Source organism: Onychostoma macrolepis, chromosome 07, assembly GCF_012432095.1.
Source record: "Onychostoma macrolepis isolate SWU-2019 chromosome 07, ASM1243209v1, whole genome shotgun sequence".
Classification (NCBI taxonomy): domain Eukaryota; kingdom Metazoa; phylum Chordata; class Actinopteri; order Cypriniformes; family Cyprinidae; genus Onychostoma; species Onychostoma macrolepis.
The window spans coordinates 8,130,130-8,147,318 of NC_081161.1; the positions used below are offsets into that span (position 1 = coordinate 8,130,130).

A 17,189-nucleotide genomic window follows, 5' to 3' on the forward strand; every position below is an offset into this window, starting at 1 on the left:
AAGAGATGTAAAGCTAAATTGCTCCAAATCTGTTCTGATGAAGAAATAAACTCCTCTACATCTTGGAGGGTAAGTTATAAGCAAATTTTCATTTTTTGGTGAACTATTCTTTTAATGTAAAGAAACAACTCAAAAAGGAGGAACAATGATGAGCACAAGTCATGATCAATTACTATCAGACTGATTGTTTTTATATATATTCTCTATAAAGCCAGCTAATTAATAATTTAAGAGGAGATGAAACATACCTTCACATATACACACAACTAATACAACTTGAGAACACAGCCACAATTTTCATTTCTGAGGTATATGCAAGCAGAAAAGATTTGAAGTCGCTTAACATATTTGACATTAAAGTGTCTATTCTCTATGAAAAACAGAAACAAAAACAAACACTGACAAGCCTTCTGGTCCTCAGTGCAGATATGTGACAAAAGGCACTAAGAATTATTTTTTTGTTGTAGGTTACTAGTTTGAAATTAAAAAGATGATGCTTGGCTTTGACATTAACATCAGATCGTTTACTGGTGATTTACTGAGATAGTTCATCCAAAACAAAAGCACCTGTGTCATGGTTTACTCACCCCCTGGGCCACTGTATGGAAAAGAGCGGCATGAACAATCAGCGAAATATCTCCATTTCTGTTCCATAGAAGAAAGAAAGTCATACGGGTCTGGAATGACATGAGGGTGAGTAAATGATGACGAATTTGAATTTTGAGGTGAGCTCTTTCTTTAAAAAGCATGCATAATACCGTAGGGGTATATTACGTATAGTAGCTGATCATGACAACTCATTTAAATGTCCTTCCAAAGACTTAAATAATGTGATCTGAGATGTACCAAGAGTAACGCAGATGCTCTGAGCAGAAAAACAGCGCCACACTAAAAATGTGCGACCCAAACAATCACCTACAGGACAACAAGAAGCTCCAGCTGAATTATGCCTTTGCCTTTCTTCACCAGTTTCAGTCATAAATACAGTCTCACACTCACCTCCAGAACTGTCAGGAAACATTTCCCACACACACACACACAAATGCATCTGCAGCAGTGTCCAAAATTAACCTGCCACACCTGCACAATGAATAGAGATCATTTATAGTATTATTTCTATTGAATAAAAATGCTTTTGTAAAAATCCTTTTTTTTCCTTATAGATTTATTATTTACTCACCTTCATGTCATTCCAAACCTGTATGACTTTCTTTCTTCCGTGTGTCTCACTTTCATCAAATGTCTCAGTGATTGTTTTGTCTATACAATAGAAGTCAATGATTACCAACATGCTTGAAAATAGACAAAAATAAAATGCAGATGCTCGAAACTTCAGAAGAAAAGTAGTTAAAGAAGTAAACATACTTTATTTCTTCAAGAACAGAGATGTTTCTGCCAAGGCCTTCATCAGACGTCCATAGCAACATTTTTCAAAAAATCAGCAAAAGCAAAAGTCATACAGGTTTGGAGTGACATGAGGGTGAATAAATGACAGAATTTTCATTTTTGGTAGTGAATAATTATTTATTGTGAGGAATATTTCACATATGCGCCATCGCATGGAGTTCTAGAGAAACAAAAAACCTTTTCCTTGATAAACGTTAGATGGTAAATTGCCCACCGAGGTAAAAGTCATTAAAAGACATCTGAAGACTTAAAGTCACTTATATTGGACCTACACCGTGTATTAAACTGCAATTAATTTACTTGCCAAAACCAATTTTGACTTCCATTTGTCTCTTGGCAAGCATTAATTTTGGACTTTGACTGCAGTCATCTGTCAATCCACTGACTGACGGGGCCAAATAAAACATCCGAAAGGCTTTCACGAAAAGGCAATCGCACAGTAACGTTTTGGTCTAAAACACTGCAACAATTCAACACCGCACTAAGAATGGCACTTCAGTCGAACACTTAACAACACACTTAAATGTTTTGGAGTATTTTTGTCCAAAACTGGCAAAGATACACACAAAAAACAGACAGAACACACACATACGTTTCACAATGACACGGAGCTCAGCTCAGGTTCATGATAGTCTCTGGATGAGTCTGGCTTCACTGAATGAAGGGCATTCGCTCTTTGTTGTCATTGTCTCCCTCTTGCTCCTCTTCTTCCTCACCTGCCTCACTGGTCTCTGTGCTGTCATTGGCCATCTGAAAGAGAAATCAAAGATCATTGTTTTTTCACACAGGCTGACAGTCTCCTGCTTCTCAGAATGATCTGAAGTGCAGGAAATCTCTCAGGCATGCATCTCCTCTAGCATTTCAGAGGTCTCAACAATTGTGAGGATTGCTGAAATCGGATTGAACTAAAATAAAACACTCAAATTCTATAGAGAGAGAGAGAGAGAGACATAACTGACAACTACAATAACCATGTTTACTCAGTTCCAAACCTGTATGATCTTTTTTATACGGAACACAAAAGAAAATATTGAATAATAATAATAATAATACAAATTATTTTGTATAGTGCCTTTAAGAGTTACTTTCTTTACACAAAAGCACTTTAAACATAACAAATGACAAATAGCAAAAATTACAAAACATAACAGATAATCAAGTAAAAGCAATGTTAATTTTAATTTTATTATTATTTTGTCCATAAAATTAAAGTAAATGCAGTCTAATGATGTTTAGGGTTATTATAGTTAACAAACTAAATATAAAACCATAAAAAATATGTTTTAATGTATAAAGCCATTAAAATGAAAAATACAGTCTGATGTTGTTCATGGTTATTACAGTTACCTGTATCTTAATCTAAAACCATAAAAAATAAAGAAAAATTATAATAATTTTTTTTAAAAATATTTTATTATTTCAGATAGTCGCCAAGGAAACATTTTTCGTTTTCATTTAGTAAATGAGGAAATGACCAAAATAAATAAATAAATAAATAAAATTAATGAAGAGATATAGATATAAAGGCATATTTAAAATAATAATAAAAATGACAAAAATACACACCAAAATTACTAAACCTTTATTTAAAATAAAAAATGAAAAATATATAACTAAAAACTAGTGCTGTCAAATGATTAATCGCATCCAAAATAAAAGTTTTTGTTTATGTAATATATGTTTGTGTACTGTGTATATTTATTATGTATATATAAATACACACACATACAGTATATATTTTTTTATATTTACATGTATATATTTATAGAAATATATTTAATATAGAAATATACAATTTTTCTTAAATATATACATGCATGTGTGTGTATTTATATACAGTGCCCTCCAAAAGTATTGGAACAGTGAAGACAAAATTGTTCTGTTGGCTGTGGAGTCAAGACATTTACAAATATGATTAAAAGATGAATATGAGACAAAACTACAGAATGTCACATTTTATTATTGGGTGATTCAACACATAGATGTTTTACCAGCTAAGAAGTTCAGCACTTTTAGAGTTTCATCCCCTATCTGATGTGATAAGTATTGGAACAGTTGCCTCACAGGTCTTTCTAAGTGATCAGCTGTGTCCTGTTGCATTAATTCTTCAGATAATAAAAGCAGGGAATGTGTCGTATCAGTTATATTCATTACTTCTGCATTCTGAATCTTGCATTCGATGATGACACACACAAACCAGGATGAAGAAGAGAGAGCTGACTTTGAGAGAAAAGCAAGCAATTTGGATGCTAAAAGAAAAGAGGAAGCCAATTAGAGCTCTAGCAAAAACAAAGGGCATGGAGAAATCAAGAGTTTGGAAACCACCAGCGACACCAGCAACCAACAACTACCTGATCGGCTGAGAAAACAACAGTAGTTGATGACAGACAAATCATAAAAGCTGTGAAAATGAATCCTAAAGGACATGTTTGTAAAATCACCAACAACTTCCAGAAAGCTGGGGTGATGCTCTGACAATCTACTGTCCTCAGGAGACTTTGACACAGAATTACAGATGCTACACAGCCAGATACAAACCTCTGACCAGCTCCAAAAATAGAAAGGCAAGATTAGAGTTAGCAAAAAAGCACAACGGTGAGCCAGAAGAGTTTTGGAACTGTGTTTATGGACCGATGAGACAAAGATGAACCTTTATCGAAGTGATGGGAAAGCAAAAATGTGGAGAAAAAAAGGGAACTGCAAATGATCCCAAGCATACAGCCTCATCTGTAAAGTATGGTGGAGGTGGTGTCATGGCATGAGCATGCATGGCTGTCTCTGGAACAGTCCCTCTCAACTTTACTGATGACTTAATGTATTATGACAGTAGCAGAATGAATTTGGAAAGGTACAAAACCATCTTGCCTACCAATATTCAAGAAAATGCCACCAGATTCATTGGGAAGTGCTTCATATTGCATCAGGACAATGACCCAAAACACCCTGCCAGTTCAGTCAAGGAGTTTATAAGGGCAAAGAAATGGAAAGTCTTAGATTGCCCAAGTCAATCTACAGATTTAAATCTGATTTAACATGAATTTCACCTGCTGAAGAGGAGAGTAAAGGCAGAAACACCCCAAAACAAGCAACAATTGGAATTGGCTGCATTAAAGGCTGGGAAAAGTATTTCAAAGGACGAGAGCAAGAGTCTGGTGATGTCTATGGGTCACAAACTCACTGCTGTGATTGTGCGCAAGGGATCTGCAACTAAATACTAGCTTTTAATCTTTTATATCTGCCTTATGTTCAACTGTCCCAATACTTATGCTCACATCAATGAGTGGGATGAACTCTAAAAGTGCTGTTCTTTTTATTTGGTAAAACATGTATGTGTTGAAACGGCTAATAATAAAATGTGACATTCTGTAGTTTTGTCTCATATTCATCTTTTCATCATATTTGCAAATGTCTTGACTCCACAGCCAACGGAACAAGTTTGTCTTCACTGTTCCAATACTTTTGGAGGGCACTGTATGCATAATAAATATACACAGTACACACACACATATTATGTAAACAAAAACTTTTATTTTGGATGCGATTAATCACGATTAATTGTTTGAAAGCACTACTAAAAACTAATTCAAACTGTTAAAAAATACTATAAATAAAATCTCAATGACACTAAAATAACCTGATGTTGTTTAGACAATGTTCTTTAGTGTTCTACAGAAGGAAGAAAGTAAATGATGGGTAAATGATGACAGAATTTTCATTTTTAGTGAAACTATCGCTTAAGGGTCTTGAGCTATGAGCGACAGTTTAGACATTATCAGCTGATCCTTCAAACACCTTCCTCATTTGAGTAGAAAAATCTAAAACACAGAAGCTAATCTTCTTCTGGGAAGGGAGGAAATGGAAAAAATGTTATCAGATGTTCTTCTTCAGTTGCTCCTTTGAGAACTTCCCAAGTTGAAGTGAAGGCACTAAAGGAAGATTTCATGAAAGCAAGCTGTTGTAGGCCACAATTTCCACAGAATGTCTCCTCTGAGAACAGCGTCATAAGACGCAGTCTCCATGGAAACAGCTGAGGTGATGTCGCCCAACTCTTGGATCACTGTCATAATACCATTTTTCGTTCCTTCTTTAAGTAAACAGGTGTATTATTCAGTTGTGCCTTTGTGCTTCATAAAATATCCCTTTTTTTTTCCTTACACAGTTTTGGATACACCGAATCTAAAAAATAACGATGTTAGAAAACTGAACAATGCAAGACATTATGAAAACAGAAAAATGAAAGGGCAGCACCAATGGTTGACATGATAATTATAATGTTTTGAACATAATGTTCTGCTCGCCTTAGAACACGGGTCTAAATTCAAAGGCAGGTTTTAGGATGACTCACTCACCAAAGGCGTGGGAGATTTTTCCACGTCCAAAATCAGCTTCCCTATGTTTCCTCTGTCATGGATTCTCTGCATGGCTTCCTTCACCTACAGGTTAACAAGAGCAACAAATCACACACACACAAAACTTCATTAAGTCAAACAAATCAAGAAGTGATGCATAAGCTCCATACTGCCTCATGTCATGTGTGTAGTGTCACAGACTATACTAAAGGGGGCAGCAGAGTCAGTACAATCAGTACAACCAATGCACTCCATTTAAAACTTCACCAATTAATTGTCAGTATTTATGTAACTCATTCTAAATCCTCATTATTGCGTCTAACCTGTATGATTTTATGTCTCCAGCGGAGCTCAAAAGAACTTTCTATGAATAGGGACTATAGACCCTTCTTCCCCCAGTGTGCCATTGCGATTACATCAGTGAGTTCAGTGAGGTTCAAAATAAGACTTTCAGTGAATAATAACCTACATTTCTGTCTGTCCCTCGCACACAGCTATTATATGTCTTCTGAAGACTTATTGAAAAATAAAAACAAATTTTGTGGATGATTTCTTAGGTGCTATTGCATCCGTTTGGAAAGTTGCAGTCCCATTTCAACATTTTACTTTATGATGCCCAGTTTTTCCTCTACAAAGTTGGAAAGCGTATAATGCCTATCCACCTTTTTCCTACGCACCTGATGCTTTGCATGAATTATGGGTGTAACTTCTGTTACACTGTAAACAATCAGCGAAAGCTTCACTCTATTAATGCAATAATAAGCATTTTCAAGAACTGGGTACAATGAGGTAATATTATTCTACTCACCCTTCAACCATCAAACATTAAAAGGAAATTTAAAAGTGCAAAAGCATTAACAAATTACTTACCATGAATTACCCCAAAAGCTCAATTATTTCCACAGACATATTAAATATTACTGCAGTACTATGTCTATATTATGTAACATATGTTAACTTAATCAAAAATGTTCATTAACATTAACATTGAGTGATAATATTTCAGACTGTGATATTTCAAAGCGTCATTTTGACAGATAACAAATAATGGATTTACCTGCTTTAGAAACATTTCAGTAAACACTGCTGATAGGGATTAGCAGTGAAAAGGGAAGACAATTACATTTTAAAGCATCCACGTTAAAACAAGCCTGGAAAAAGACATGAAGAGTTGGGGAGGAGAGATTCTTAGTGCATTCCAGTGAGTTATTCATGGATTATCTTAAATTAAATTGGGAGAGAAGACCACAAATACACAGTATTTGTTTTCTTTTTTCATACTGTTACAGCAGAACACAAAGGAAAATTCAGATAATGAGGAAAAGAATGCAGCGAATTGAAAAGAGCTCTTGCTATATATTCTTGTTACTCCATGTCACATTAAAATACTGAATCTTACATTATCTGAAAACAGAACATGAAGGAATATGTATAGCTCATTTATTCAAACAGACAGACAAGGATTGTAGTGCAACATGATTTGAAGTGATTTGTTTCAGTCTTTTTGAGTGGAACCCAAACCAGAATCTAAAACGCAGTAGATTCATTAGAAAAAAGGTGGATAGTGTTTAAATTCCAATTTGAAAAGTTGTGTAGTGCATTTCAGCCTTTATCCACACATTTCACAGCCTAGAATTTAAAAAAGCAGCGATACGTTATAGTTAATTGCCAAATGTCAAGATGAAGATGCGGCTACAAAAAAGAAAATGAGCTACTATCACATCATTAGTTAGGTTGGTCCAAAACTTGTATGGTAGCTTTAACGAGCTTTAAGGATGAAGAGAGGATATTTTCAGTGGTAAGACCAAGATCAAATTAATTACAAGGTGCAAGTTATTCGCAGGACATCACAAGGCACACTGCACAACCAGACAGAATGCACATGACAGTATTGCACAATATGATTATCATGTAAGAGTTTATACTGTGCCCACAGGTTATGTGGGGGATGTACAGTATGTCCACATCTTGTAAAATGACTGTTAACTGGATGAATCAGTAAATGAATAAACATGACAGCTGCTAGTCAGGCCCTGAGAATAGAAACACGACAACTGTTAACAGTCCCTGGCATCATGAATGATGAAAAAGGAATAAACATCAGTACCACTTGATGGTAATAAATCTTAATGAAATTAAAAACAGTTAATTGCCATTTAAAAGATGCTTTTCATCCACAGTCCCCTACACCAACCTAGTGTCTTGGACACAAGTTTTATCCTGATATCCTTCACACCTGAAGTCATTGTTTTGCGTAAAGCTGTTATAAGCAAAAAGTGCCTTAAGTACATTTGTGATAATGACCCGAGCAGTCACAAGGAGGATCAACAGCGAAGTTGGAGTCCAAAGGGTTGTTTATTTAAAGCAGATGTGCAAAATGTGCTTAAAACAAAGATTGTAATAAAAACTAGAACTGCAAGTACTAAAAACAGTACCAACTCCCCTCTACGACATTGAGGCTGGAGTTTCACATGCTACACAGCACTACAATCTTGTTCCAAGTGCTCTATCTGTCCACTCCCTTACTACTAGTGGCAGCCATCTTAAATACACATCTTTTCCCGCTCTCCCCAAATTGGAACATACCATTTTTATAAGAAACTCTTGACTTTGACTTATGATATACATGAGATTTAGAAACAAGAGTTTAAGAAGATAAATACAATTAATAATACAATTAAAAAGAGAACAGATAAACCAAAACATTTGCACAAACATTTACTTTTCTCTCAGTTTGCACTTCCTATTGCCACACCCACTTAGCTAGACGAGGAAATACAAAAAAAGCAGAATCAGCATTAACAGTGAAAACAGTGATGGAAGACATTTCAAAGTCTTTCCATCACAACGCTACTGTAAATATTTTCAATATTGTTGTAAACAAATAATATTGCTAGCATTTCATGTTCAAATTAGCACTGACAAAGGCTGGTGTGCCACAAGTGTCTGTTCTAGGCCCATTATCATTAACAACGCAAGTTAACCGTCTCTGTGAGAGCATCATTAGTATTCATCAACACCTTTATATAGGTGATACATTGTCAAAAGAACCCTGTTTTACGCTGATAGTCTGGAGAGAAAAAAATGCCTTCTGTCTCAAACAATCATTATCCTGTCCATCACTGTCAGCTGTACCAGCTGTCAGCCTGGCTATGCTCATCAATCTTTCTCGCGTTGACTCGCTTTACTGTCAACTTGTTACAGTTCCACTCATTTCACTCATCTTAATACACTACTTGTCAAAACTTTGGAATTATTAAGATTTCTTTCTATGCTTTTGAAAGAAGTCACTTATAGTCACCAAGGCTGCATTTATTTGATGAAATCAAGTAAAAATGAGAAATATACAATATACATAATAATATTGTGAAACATTATTAGAATTTAAGATAACTATTTTCTGTTTTAATATATTTTCAAATGTAATTTATTCCTGTGATGGGAAAGCTGAATTTTCAGCATCATTACTCCAGTCTTCGGTGTCACATGATCTTTATTTAAATAAGTGTCACATGAGATTTATTTAAAGTTGAGCTTTGCCCTCACAAGAATAAATTACATTGAAAATATATTAAAATAGAAAACAGTAGTAATAATATTTTTACTGTATTTTTCATCAAATAAATGCAGCCTTGGTATAAGGAGCATAAAAGTCTTCTTTCAAAAACATAAAATAATCTTAATTTTTCTTCTTAATAATCTTTTGACCAGAAGTGTAGAGCACTGTCATTATGCACACATTTCACAAAGTATTGCTTTTTATATTAGTTTAAACCAAGTATTAAGTAAAATATGTTGCATAACACATTTGAACCTCAAAAAGACCCCTTTGATTATTTTAAACTGCACATTATATAACTGTAAATGGTACATATTAAGGCCTTCTAAGTATTAAACCTCTGCATGTAACTCATCCCAAAACACCTCAGCTTTAATGCAAAGGATGAAGAGTTTTAAAAACCAATGCCACTGCTGTTCTGTCCATTAGGTGAGTAATAAATCTGTGTACAGACATCATCCCTTCCACCCTCTCTTCCCATAGAACATCAAGGGTTGTTTCTCCAGCCGTGTCCCTCAGAATCAGTCTCATTTCAACGGTACTGCAAATATGCGGAGGGTTTGATTGTGTTTGAATGAGTCACAGTGGCTATGCGGGATTGGAGGTGATAAAATGCATCAGTGGAAGACTGCCTCAATATATCCCCAGAGGCACATCTCTACAAATCTAATTTTCAAAGCTTCACAAATATTCATTTATACATCCAACTTTAAAATGCTTAAATCCCATGGCTCTAGGCCAGAAGTGTCATGCCCATTCAAACTGTGGATTCTGAATGCAAATTGCCAAAAAGCATTTCAACTTTTTGATTAATTAAGGCCTGGTACAGCACAGCACTGACAGTTTTGTCAGACATATTAATCAATCATATTAATTCTAATATAGTTATTTAAGCCCATAAGGCCATAACCATGTCTTAAACATTGTGGAGAAGGAAAATAATTATACATTAAAATAATTATAATTAATTGTAATCAATATTAACTATTTGAATACTATATTTAAAAAAAAAAAACATGCACACATTTATTTTTAATTGTTCACCTAACATGCTGGTTCCAAGTTCAACCAAAAATGAAAGTTTGATGAAAGATCCAAAACAGCTGATAAAAACATCACAATAATCACAAATAATCTACATGGCTCCAGTCCATCAATTAATTCTTGTGAATTAATCCATATAAAATAAATAAATCCATCATTAAGATTTTTTCTAACTTCAAACCGTTGCTTCCAGCTAAAATATGAGTCTTCTTCATAATACTGCTTTCACCAGTGCAAAACATTTCACACAAAACATGTGTGAGGACAACAAGGATGGACTTCTTTTTTTTACTAGAGGAAGCATTATTATGGATTATGGACTGCTATTTTGGACAGAAGCAATGCTTTATACGTGACATATCATGGAAATCTGACTTTTTCCATGTTTACGTGCTATAATCGAGTCCCTGGTACATCTACCAACCCAGAAAATTTGAAAAAGAACAACTCAGTAAATTTTGTTTTGGTAAACCTTTCTCTGCAAGCTTGTGAAAAAATTAGCCGCTAAGATTTCGCTCCCCCCGTGACGTAGAAAAAAGGGGATTTTATTATAATATTACCGCCCCTTAATCCACAAGTTTCTACCCACAGCACCGGCATTGTGTTTTCGCAAAAGTCCCAGGCTCAGAGGAGACAAGAGAACAGTGGAAATATTGATTTATTTACTGTATATTACACTGCTGCCACACAGATCTAATATAAATATGCAATTTTCCCCCCCAGCTGTTTACCTTCACAGACATAACTGACTGATTTTGTAACTCATGAGTTTTGTGTATTTGACAGTTAAAGTGCAATAATACATGAAAGAGAGCTTTGTTAAGTACTCACATGCCGTGTGACAGCCTCTTTCTGTGCGCGTGTTTCGGATGCGTGCACTCAGAAAACTGTATATCAGAAGTTTAAACTAATATGGTTTAAAATGCACGATAGAGATGATAATCAAAACCAAATGTTTTTAGCAGAGATATGCGCTACAAAGGCACAGCCCTATTCTGTAAAAGGGGGTGGAGAGCAGCAGCTCATTTGCATTTAAAGACACAGTGTGTTTCTGCTTCCACTCAAAAAAGCCATTTTCAAAACGATATAATAAATGATCTGCGGGGTATTTTGATCTGAAACTTCACAGACACATTCTGGGGACACCTGAGAATTATATTACATATTGTAAAAAGGAGCATAATAGGTCTCCTTTAAAGTTAAAATGCCTTAATGATGGATTTGTTTCTGACAAACACGCTTTTTACTTCATAAGACATTAAATGATGGACTGGAGTCATAAGGATTATTTGTGAATTATTGTGATGTTTTTATCAGCTGTTTGGACTCTCATTCTGCTGGCACCCATTTACTGCAGAGGATCCATTGGTGAGCAAGTGATGTAATGCTAAATTTTAAAACTGCATCATAGATGGCCTGTGGGTGAATACATTTTCAGCAAATTTTCTTTTTTGGATAAATTATTTTTCAATGTTTCTTGTCTTGTTACATTTAGATATGAATTATGCAAATTATAGCCATTAATTTCAATTCAAGTAGTTTACATTATTGGACATTACTGTTCGTAATAAACCTTCTTTGATTTGAATGGCCACATCAAATAATTTTGTCACTGACGAGTGTCGTTATAATGTAACTTTGAAAACTTTTTGTTATCCTAACAACAAACAGAACATATTGGAGTACAACAGAGCAGCAGAACATCACATAGTACTGAAAGGAACAATTTGACCATTCCTAATTATCACTCAATGTCTGTGGTGGTTACAGCTCTGGTGAAAATAATGTTATTCCAGAAAAGTCAGACTCCGCCTATGAGAACGATCCTCTCCAATCTGTACCCTCAACTTGTTCATTATAACAGGGACAAAACGTGACCTCAGATCAGGTTGGCACTGGCTTTCACCCTCTGGAATTCCCCTCCCACACACTGAAGTCATGGGAAGCCACTTCCCTCACTCTCAAATAATACTCAAATAGGTCACCTGATCAAGAGTCACTGCACTGGGAAAGAAAGACAGTGGCAATCCTGTGACCTGTTGGTCAACTATTAAATATGGACATCATTAAGGTTTTTGAAAATCATTACTAAATGAAATCCGAAGCTTTTTAAGCAGTAAAACAATTTCTATGCATTTGTAATATAAATGAGGTGTCATAGGACAACACATGCTGTCACTTAGAAACCGCTCTGAATTCTTTTATTTTCAAGCATGAGCCACGGAGTGACCTTACATTAGCCTGTTCCCTGGTGATATGTGCCAGTTTGAGCCTGGTGCCGCCACAGCTTGTGAGGACTATTAGTCTCTTGTCAGACATATCAGAGCACATGCAGTCTCTGACTTTATCAGGCTCCAGCTGGTCATTCTGTTTAGCTGTTTGAATATAATGATCTGGGTTACTCTGTAACTTTAATTAAAGGGAAGCTGCTCACAGGGAAAAAAAATCTGTAAATATTATCTGTCTTTCCTATAACCTATTAAATGCAGTTTCAAATAGCTATGCGGTTGCTAGGGTGTTCTGGATGGTTGCAAGAGCATTTCAGTGCTGATGTTGCTAGGATGCTCTTGATGGTTGCCATGTTTTTGTTATGGGGTTGCTAAGGTGTTCTGGGTAGTTGCCAGTATAGGGCTGCCACAGATTAAAGATCATTCTAGTCGACTAGTAGTCATTCATTTAAGCCATTAGTCGATTAATCACATGTTTATATTTATTTAATTACTTAAATATATATGCTGGGGAGGCCTTAAACTATTCCACACTCAAGCGCACACATAAAGCTTTCCGCAAAGCACCAGCAAAAGTAATGACTGTGATTATGTCAAGGAGATTTAAATTATTTGTTATTTATGAGTGGACTGCAAAGATGAAGTTGACGACCATCTCTGCAGCACAGCGGATGCGCCTTTAGAGAGAAACATACCTACAGCTTACATAACCAGAGAGCATTTGTTTTCTATTTGAATTGGTTAGTTTTAAAATAGACATTTCAAGCTTTCTATAGATAGGGATGCACATAAGTGGTGCGCAGATGCGCATGTGCGACCAAAATAAAAAATGCACTGGGTAAAGTTCAGCCCACTCTTTTGCATACCGACATGGCTGACAGCTGTTAAAAGGTTAGTTCATCCAAAAATGAAAATTCTGTCATTAATTACTCACCCTCATGTCGTTCCAAACTGTGGTGCGTTCACACCAGACGCGAATGAAGCGTTAAGCGCGAGTGATTTACATGTTAAGTCGATACAAATACGCGATAGACATTCGGCGGCGCGAATGACGCGATTCGCGCGAATTGAGTTGAAAAATCTGAACTTTGGCGAATATTCGCGCCGCCTTAACCAGCCAGGAGCTTGCTCTAGTAGTGACGTGATTACGATGTAGCGAGCGGAGGCAGAAATCCAAAACAACACTGGAGGACAAAATCATTGTCGCTGTATGTGGATACCCGGAGCTGTACGATACATCTTCGTACTTTTATAGAAACGTGCAAATGAAGCGAGTAAACTCAAAATGTTCAAGCGTCCTACTACTCACGAATAGCGTGATTTATTCGCGCAAGTCGCGTCTGGTGTGAACGCCCCACAAGACAATAATCCTCAGAACACAAATTAAGATATTTTTAAATCCGAGTGCATTCTGACCCTCACATAGACAGCAATGCAACTACCACATTCAAGGCCCAGAAAGGTAGAAATGACTTCATTAAAATAGTCCATATGACATCAGTGGTTCAACTTTATTGTTATGAAGCTACAAAAATGAGGACATATTTTAAGTTTGATATGCGCCTAATAGTGCACATTTATCTAGGTTAACATTAGAGCGAGCAGCCATGTAAAATGAAACGTAACGTTTCAGTTTCAAATGATAAGCCATATTTGAGGTCGATGAATAATGTTTGGATTCAGCAATTACCACAAGGACCAACTATTAAGCTTAATAAGCGGGGTTTTTTTCCTGCGACTGACTATTTTTGGCCTATTTTGTGACTAAATTTTGGTTGACAAAATCCCAAAGTATACTTTGGCCGTTTGTGTTTTGCGTCGGTTTCAAGTACTTTCTGCGTAGCATAATTTTCATCACCAGAAGAGTCCACAAACATCCATGCACACCATACACACGCAGTCCAATTTTTGTGTCCGCACAGACAGTCCGCGCACAACAGCAAAGGTGAATGTTGAGACTGAGTCTCATTCACCTACACTCATCCACAATTGAGTATACTTTAAAGTATACTTTTTGACTATACTTTGTGCGAGACAGAGGGGAACACGGAATAAGAAGTATACCCGGGCCTTAAGCTTCTTCTCGCCGTCTAACGTTTAGTCGACTATTACAGGGGCAGTCAGAACTGATTCTGAATAGGTGTGTATCTACGGTGGCCGAGAGAGCTCAACGCACTGCAACTTCAGAAAACACATGCAAATAGAAAAAGCACCAGCAAATCAAGAAAACATATTCATCAGTTTGACAGCAGATGCTGCAAATGCTCACAATGAATACTTCCCATTGAATAAGATTAGAGTGCTTTACTTGTTCTCCCAATGTAAATGAGAGTGCGCTCTACAGAAATCAAATAGTGCTTTCAGAAGCACAGTACTGCCTGTCCTCAACCCATGAGATCAGCACAGAGGAATCTGTAGGGCTTTCAAGAAGCCTGTGATTAGAAAGAAATTAAAGTGTGTATAGACTCCCAACACTCAGAGGTCTGCTTTTAATCAGTTTATGGAGAGGTCTTCGACCCACTCCAACAAAACAAAGTTTGTACTGAGAGTTGCTACACTGTTATATGCAATAAGAAAATAAGTACTGCTAGCTTTGTAGAGTTATGTATAAAATGTTTTATACATATTAAAAAAATATTGTGATTTTTAAATGGCAGATAAAAATCATCATCATGTGGTATGAAAATTAAATGTGAAATACATTCTGTTGGCTACTGTTATGTTTTATTAAGATGCAAACATTTATAGATCCAAGTGCTTACTTTTAAAATGTTGTTGTCACATCGCTATCCTCATGAAACAAGATTCGTAATATCAGTTAATATATATATATATATATATATATATATATATATATATATATACACAGGTGCTGGTCATATAATTATAATATCATCAAAAGTTGATTTATTTCACTAATTCCATTCAAAAGTGAAACTTGTATATTATATTCATTCATTACACACAGACTGATATATTTCAAATGTTTATTTCTTTTCATTTTGATGATTAGAGCTTACAGCTCATGAAAGTCAAAAATCTGTATCTCAAAATATTAGAATATTACTTAAGACCAATACAAAGAAAGGATTTTTAGAAATCTTGGCCAACTGAAAAGTATGAAAATGAAAAGTATGAGCATGTACAGCACTCAATACTTAGTTGGGGCTCCTTTGCCTGAATTACTGCAGCAATGCGGCGTGGCATGGAGTCGATCAGTCTGTGGCACTGCTCAGGTGTTATGAGACCCCAGGTTGCTCTGATAGTGGCCTTCAGCTCATCTGCATTGTTGGGTCTGGTGTCTCTCATCTTCCTCTTGACAATACCCATAGATTCTCTATGGGGTTCAGGTCAAGCGAGTTTGCTGGCCAATCAAGCACAGTAACACTATGGTCATTGAACCAGCTTTTGGTACCTTTGGCAGTGTGGGCAGGTGCCAAGTCCTGCTGGAAAATGAAATCAGCATCTCCATAAAGCTTGTCAACAGAAGGAAGCATGAAGTGCTCTAAAATTTCCTGGTAGATGGCTGCGTTGACTGTGGACTTCAGAAAACACAGTGGACCAACACCAGCAGATGACATGGCAGCCCAAATCATCACTGACTGTGGAAACTTCACACTGGACTTCAAGCAACATGGATTCTGTGCCTCTCCACTCTTCCTTCAGACTCTGGGACCTTGATTTCCAAATGAAATGTAAAATTTACTTTCATCTGAAAAGAGGACTTTGGACCACTGAGCAACAGTCCAGTTCTTTTTCTCCACAGCCCAGTTAAGATGCTTCTGAAGTTGTCTCTGGTTCAGAAGTGGCTTGGTAGCCCTTTTCCTGAAGACGTCTGAGCGTGGTGACTCTTGATGCACTGACTCCAGCTTCAGTTCTCTCCTTGTGAAGCTCTCCCAAGTGTTTGAATCAGCTTTGCTTGACTGTATTCTCAAGCTTGCGGTCATCCCTGTTGCTTGTGCAACTTTTCCTACCCAAATTCTTCCTTCCAGTCAACTTTGCATTTAATATGCTTTGATACAGCACTCTGTAAACAGCCACACCTTTCAGTAATGACCCTCTGTGACTTACCCTCTTTGTGGAGGGTATCAATGGTCGTCTTCTGGATCATTGCCAAGTCAGCAGTCTTCTCCATTATTGTGGTTTCAAAGAACAAGAGATACCCAGAATTTATACTGTAGGGATGGTCATTTATTCAAACTCAAATGTAAATATTCTAATATTTTGAGATACTGATTTTTGACTTTCATGAGCTGTCAGCTCTAATCATCAAAATTAAAAGAAATAAACATTTGAAATATATCAGTCTGTGTGTAATGAATGAATATAATATACAAGTTTCACTTTTTGAATGGAATTAGTGAAATAAATCAACTTTTTGATGATATTCTAATTATATGACCAGCACCTGTATATATATATCTTTTTTTTTTTTTTGCAAATGGCCCAGAATTTGAAGGAGATTTGAAAGTGCTGGTACTGAAATCTTTAGATATTCAAATATTTAAGGGACAGTCTACACAATATTATCCTGAACATTTCCTCTTTCAAACTGAAATCTCTATAAAAAAAATCCATTAAGACTCAATAATCCACTCAGAT

The 17,189-nt window shown here is 36.0% G+C and overlaps 1 protein-coding gene across 5 annotated transcripts in view; it reads right to left on the reverse strand.

Annotated features, from left to right (window-relative positions):
- vat1l (vesicle amine transport 1-like) overlaps window positions 1-17,189 on the reverse strand; it is a 53,939-nt gene continuing 36,750 nt past the window's right edge. Inside the window, exons 8-11 of one of the 5 annotated variants that reach the window (XR_009272111.1) lie at window positions 5,757-5,840; window positions 1,366-2,157; window positions 1,181-1,260; window positions 1-1,080 (exon numbers count right to left, since the gene is read on the reverse strand). Coding sequence is in view for 1 of the 5 variants with exons in the window: in XM_058782530.1 (XP_058638513.1) it covers window positions 2,059-2,157; window positions 5,757-5,840 (183 nt within the window). In the remaining 4 variants the exon portion in view is untranslated. Of the gene's footprint in view, window positions 2,158-5,756; window positions 5,841-17,189 lie in introns of all 5 variants that reach the window. The other 4 variants (XR_009272112.1, XR_009272109.1, XR_009272110.1 and 1 more) reach the window with 4 other exon arrangements.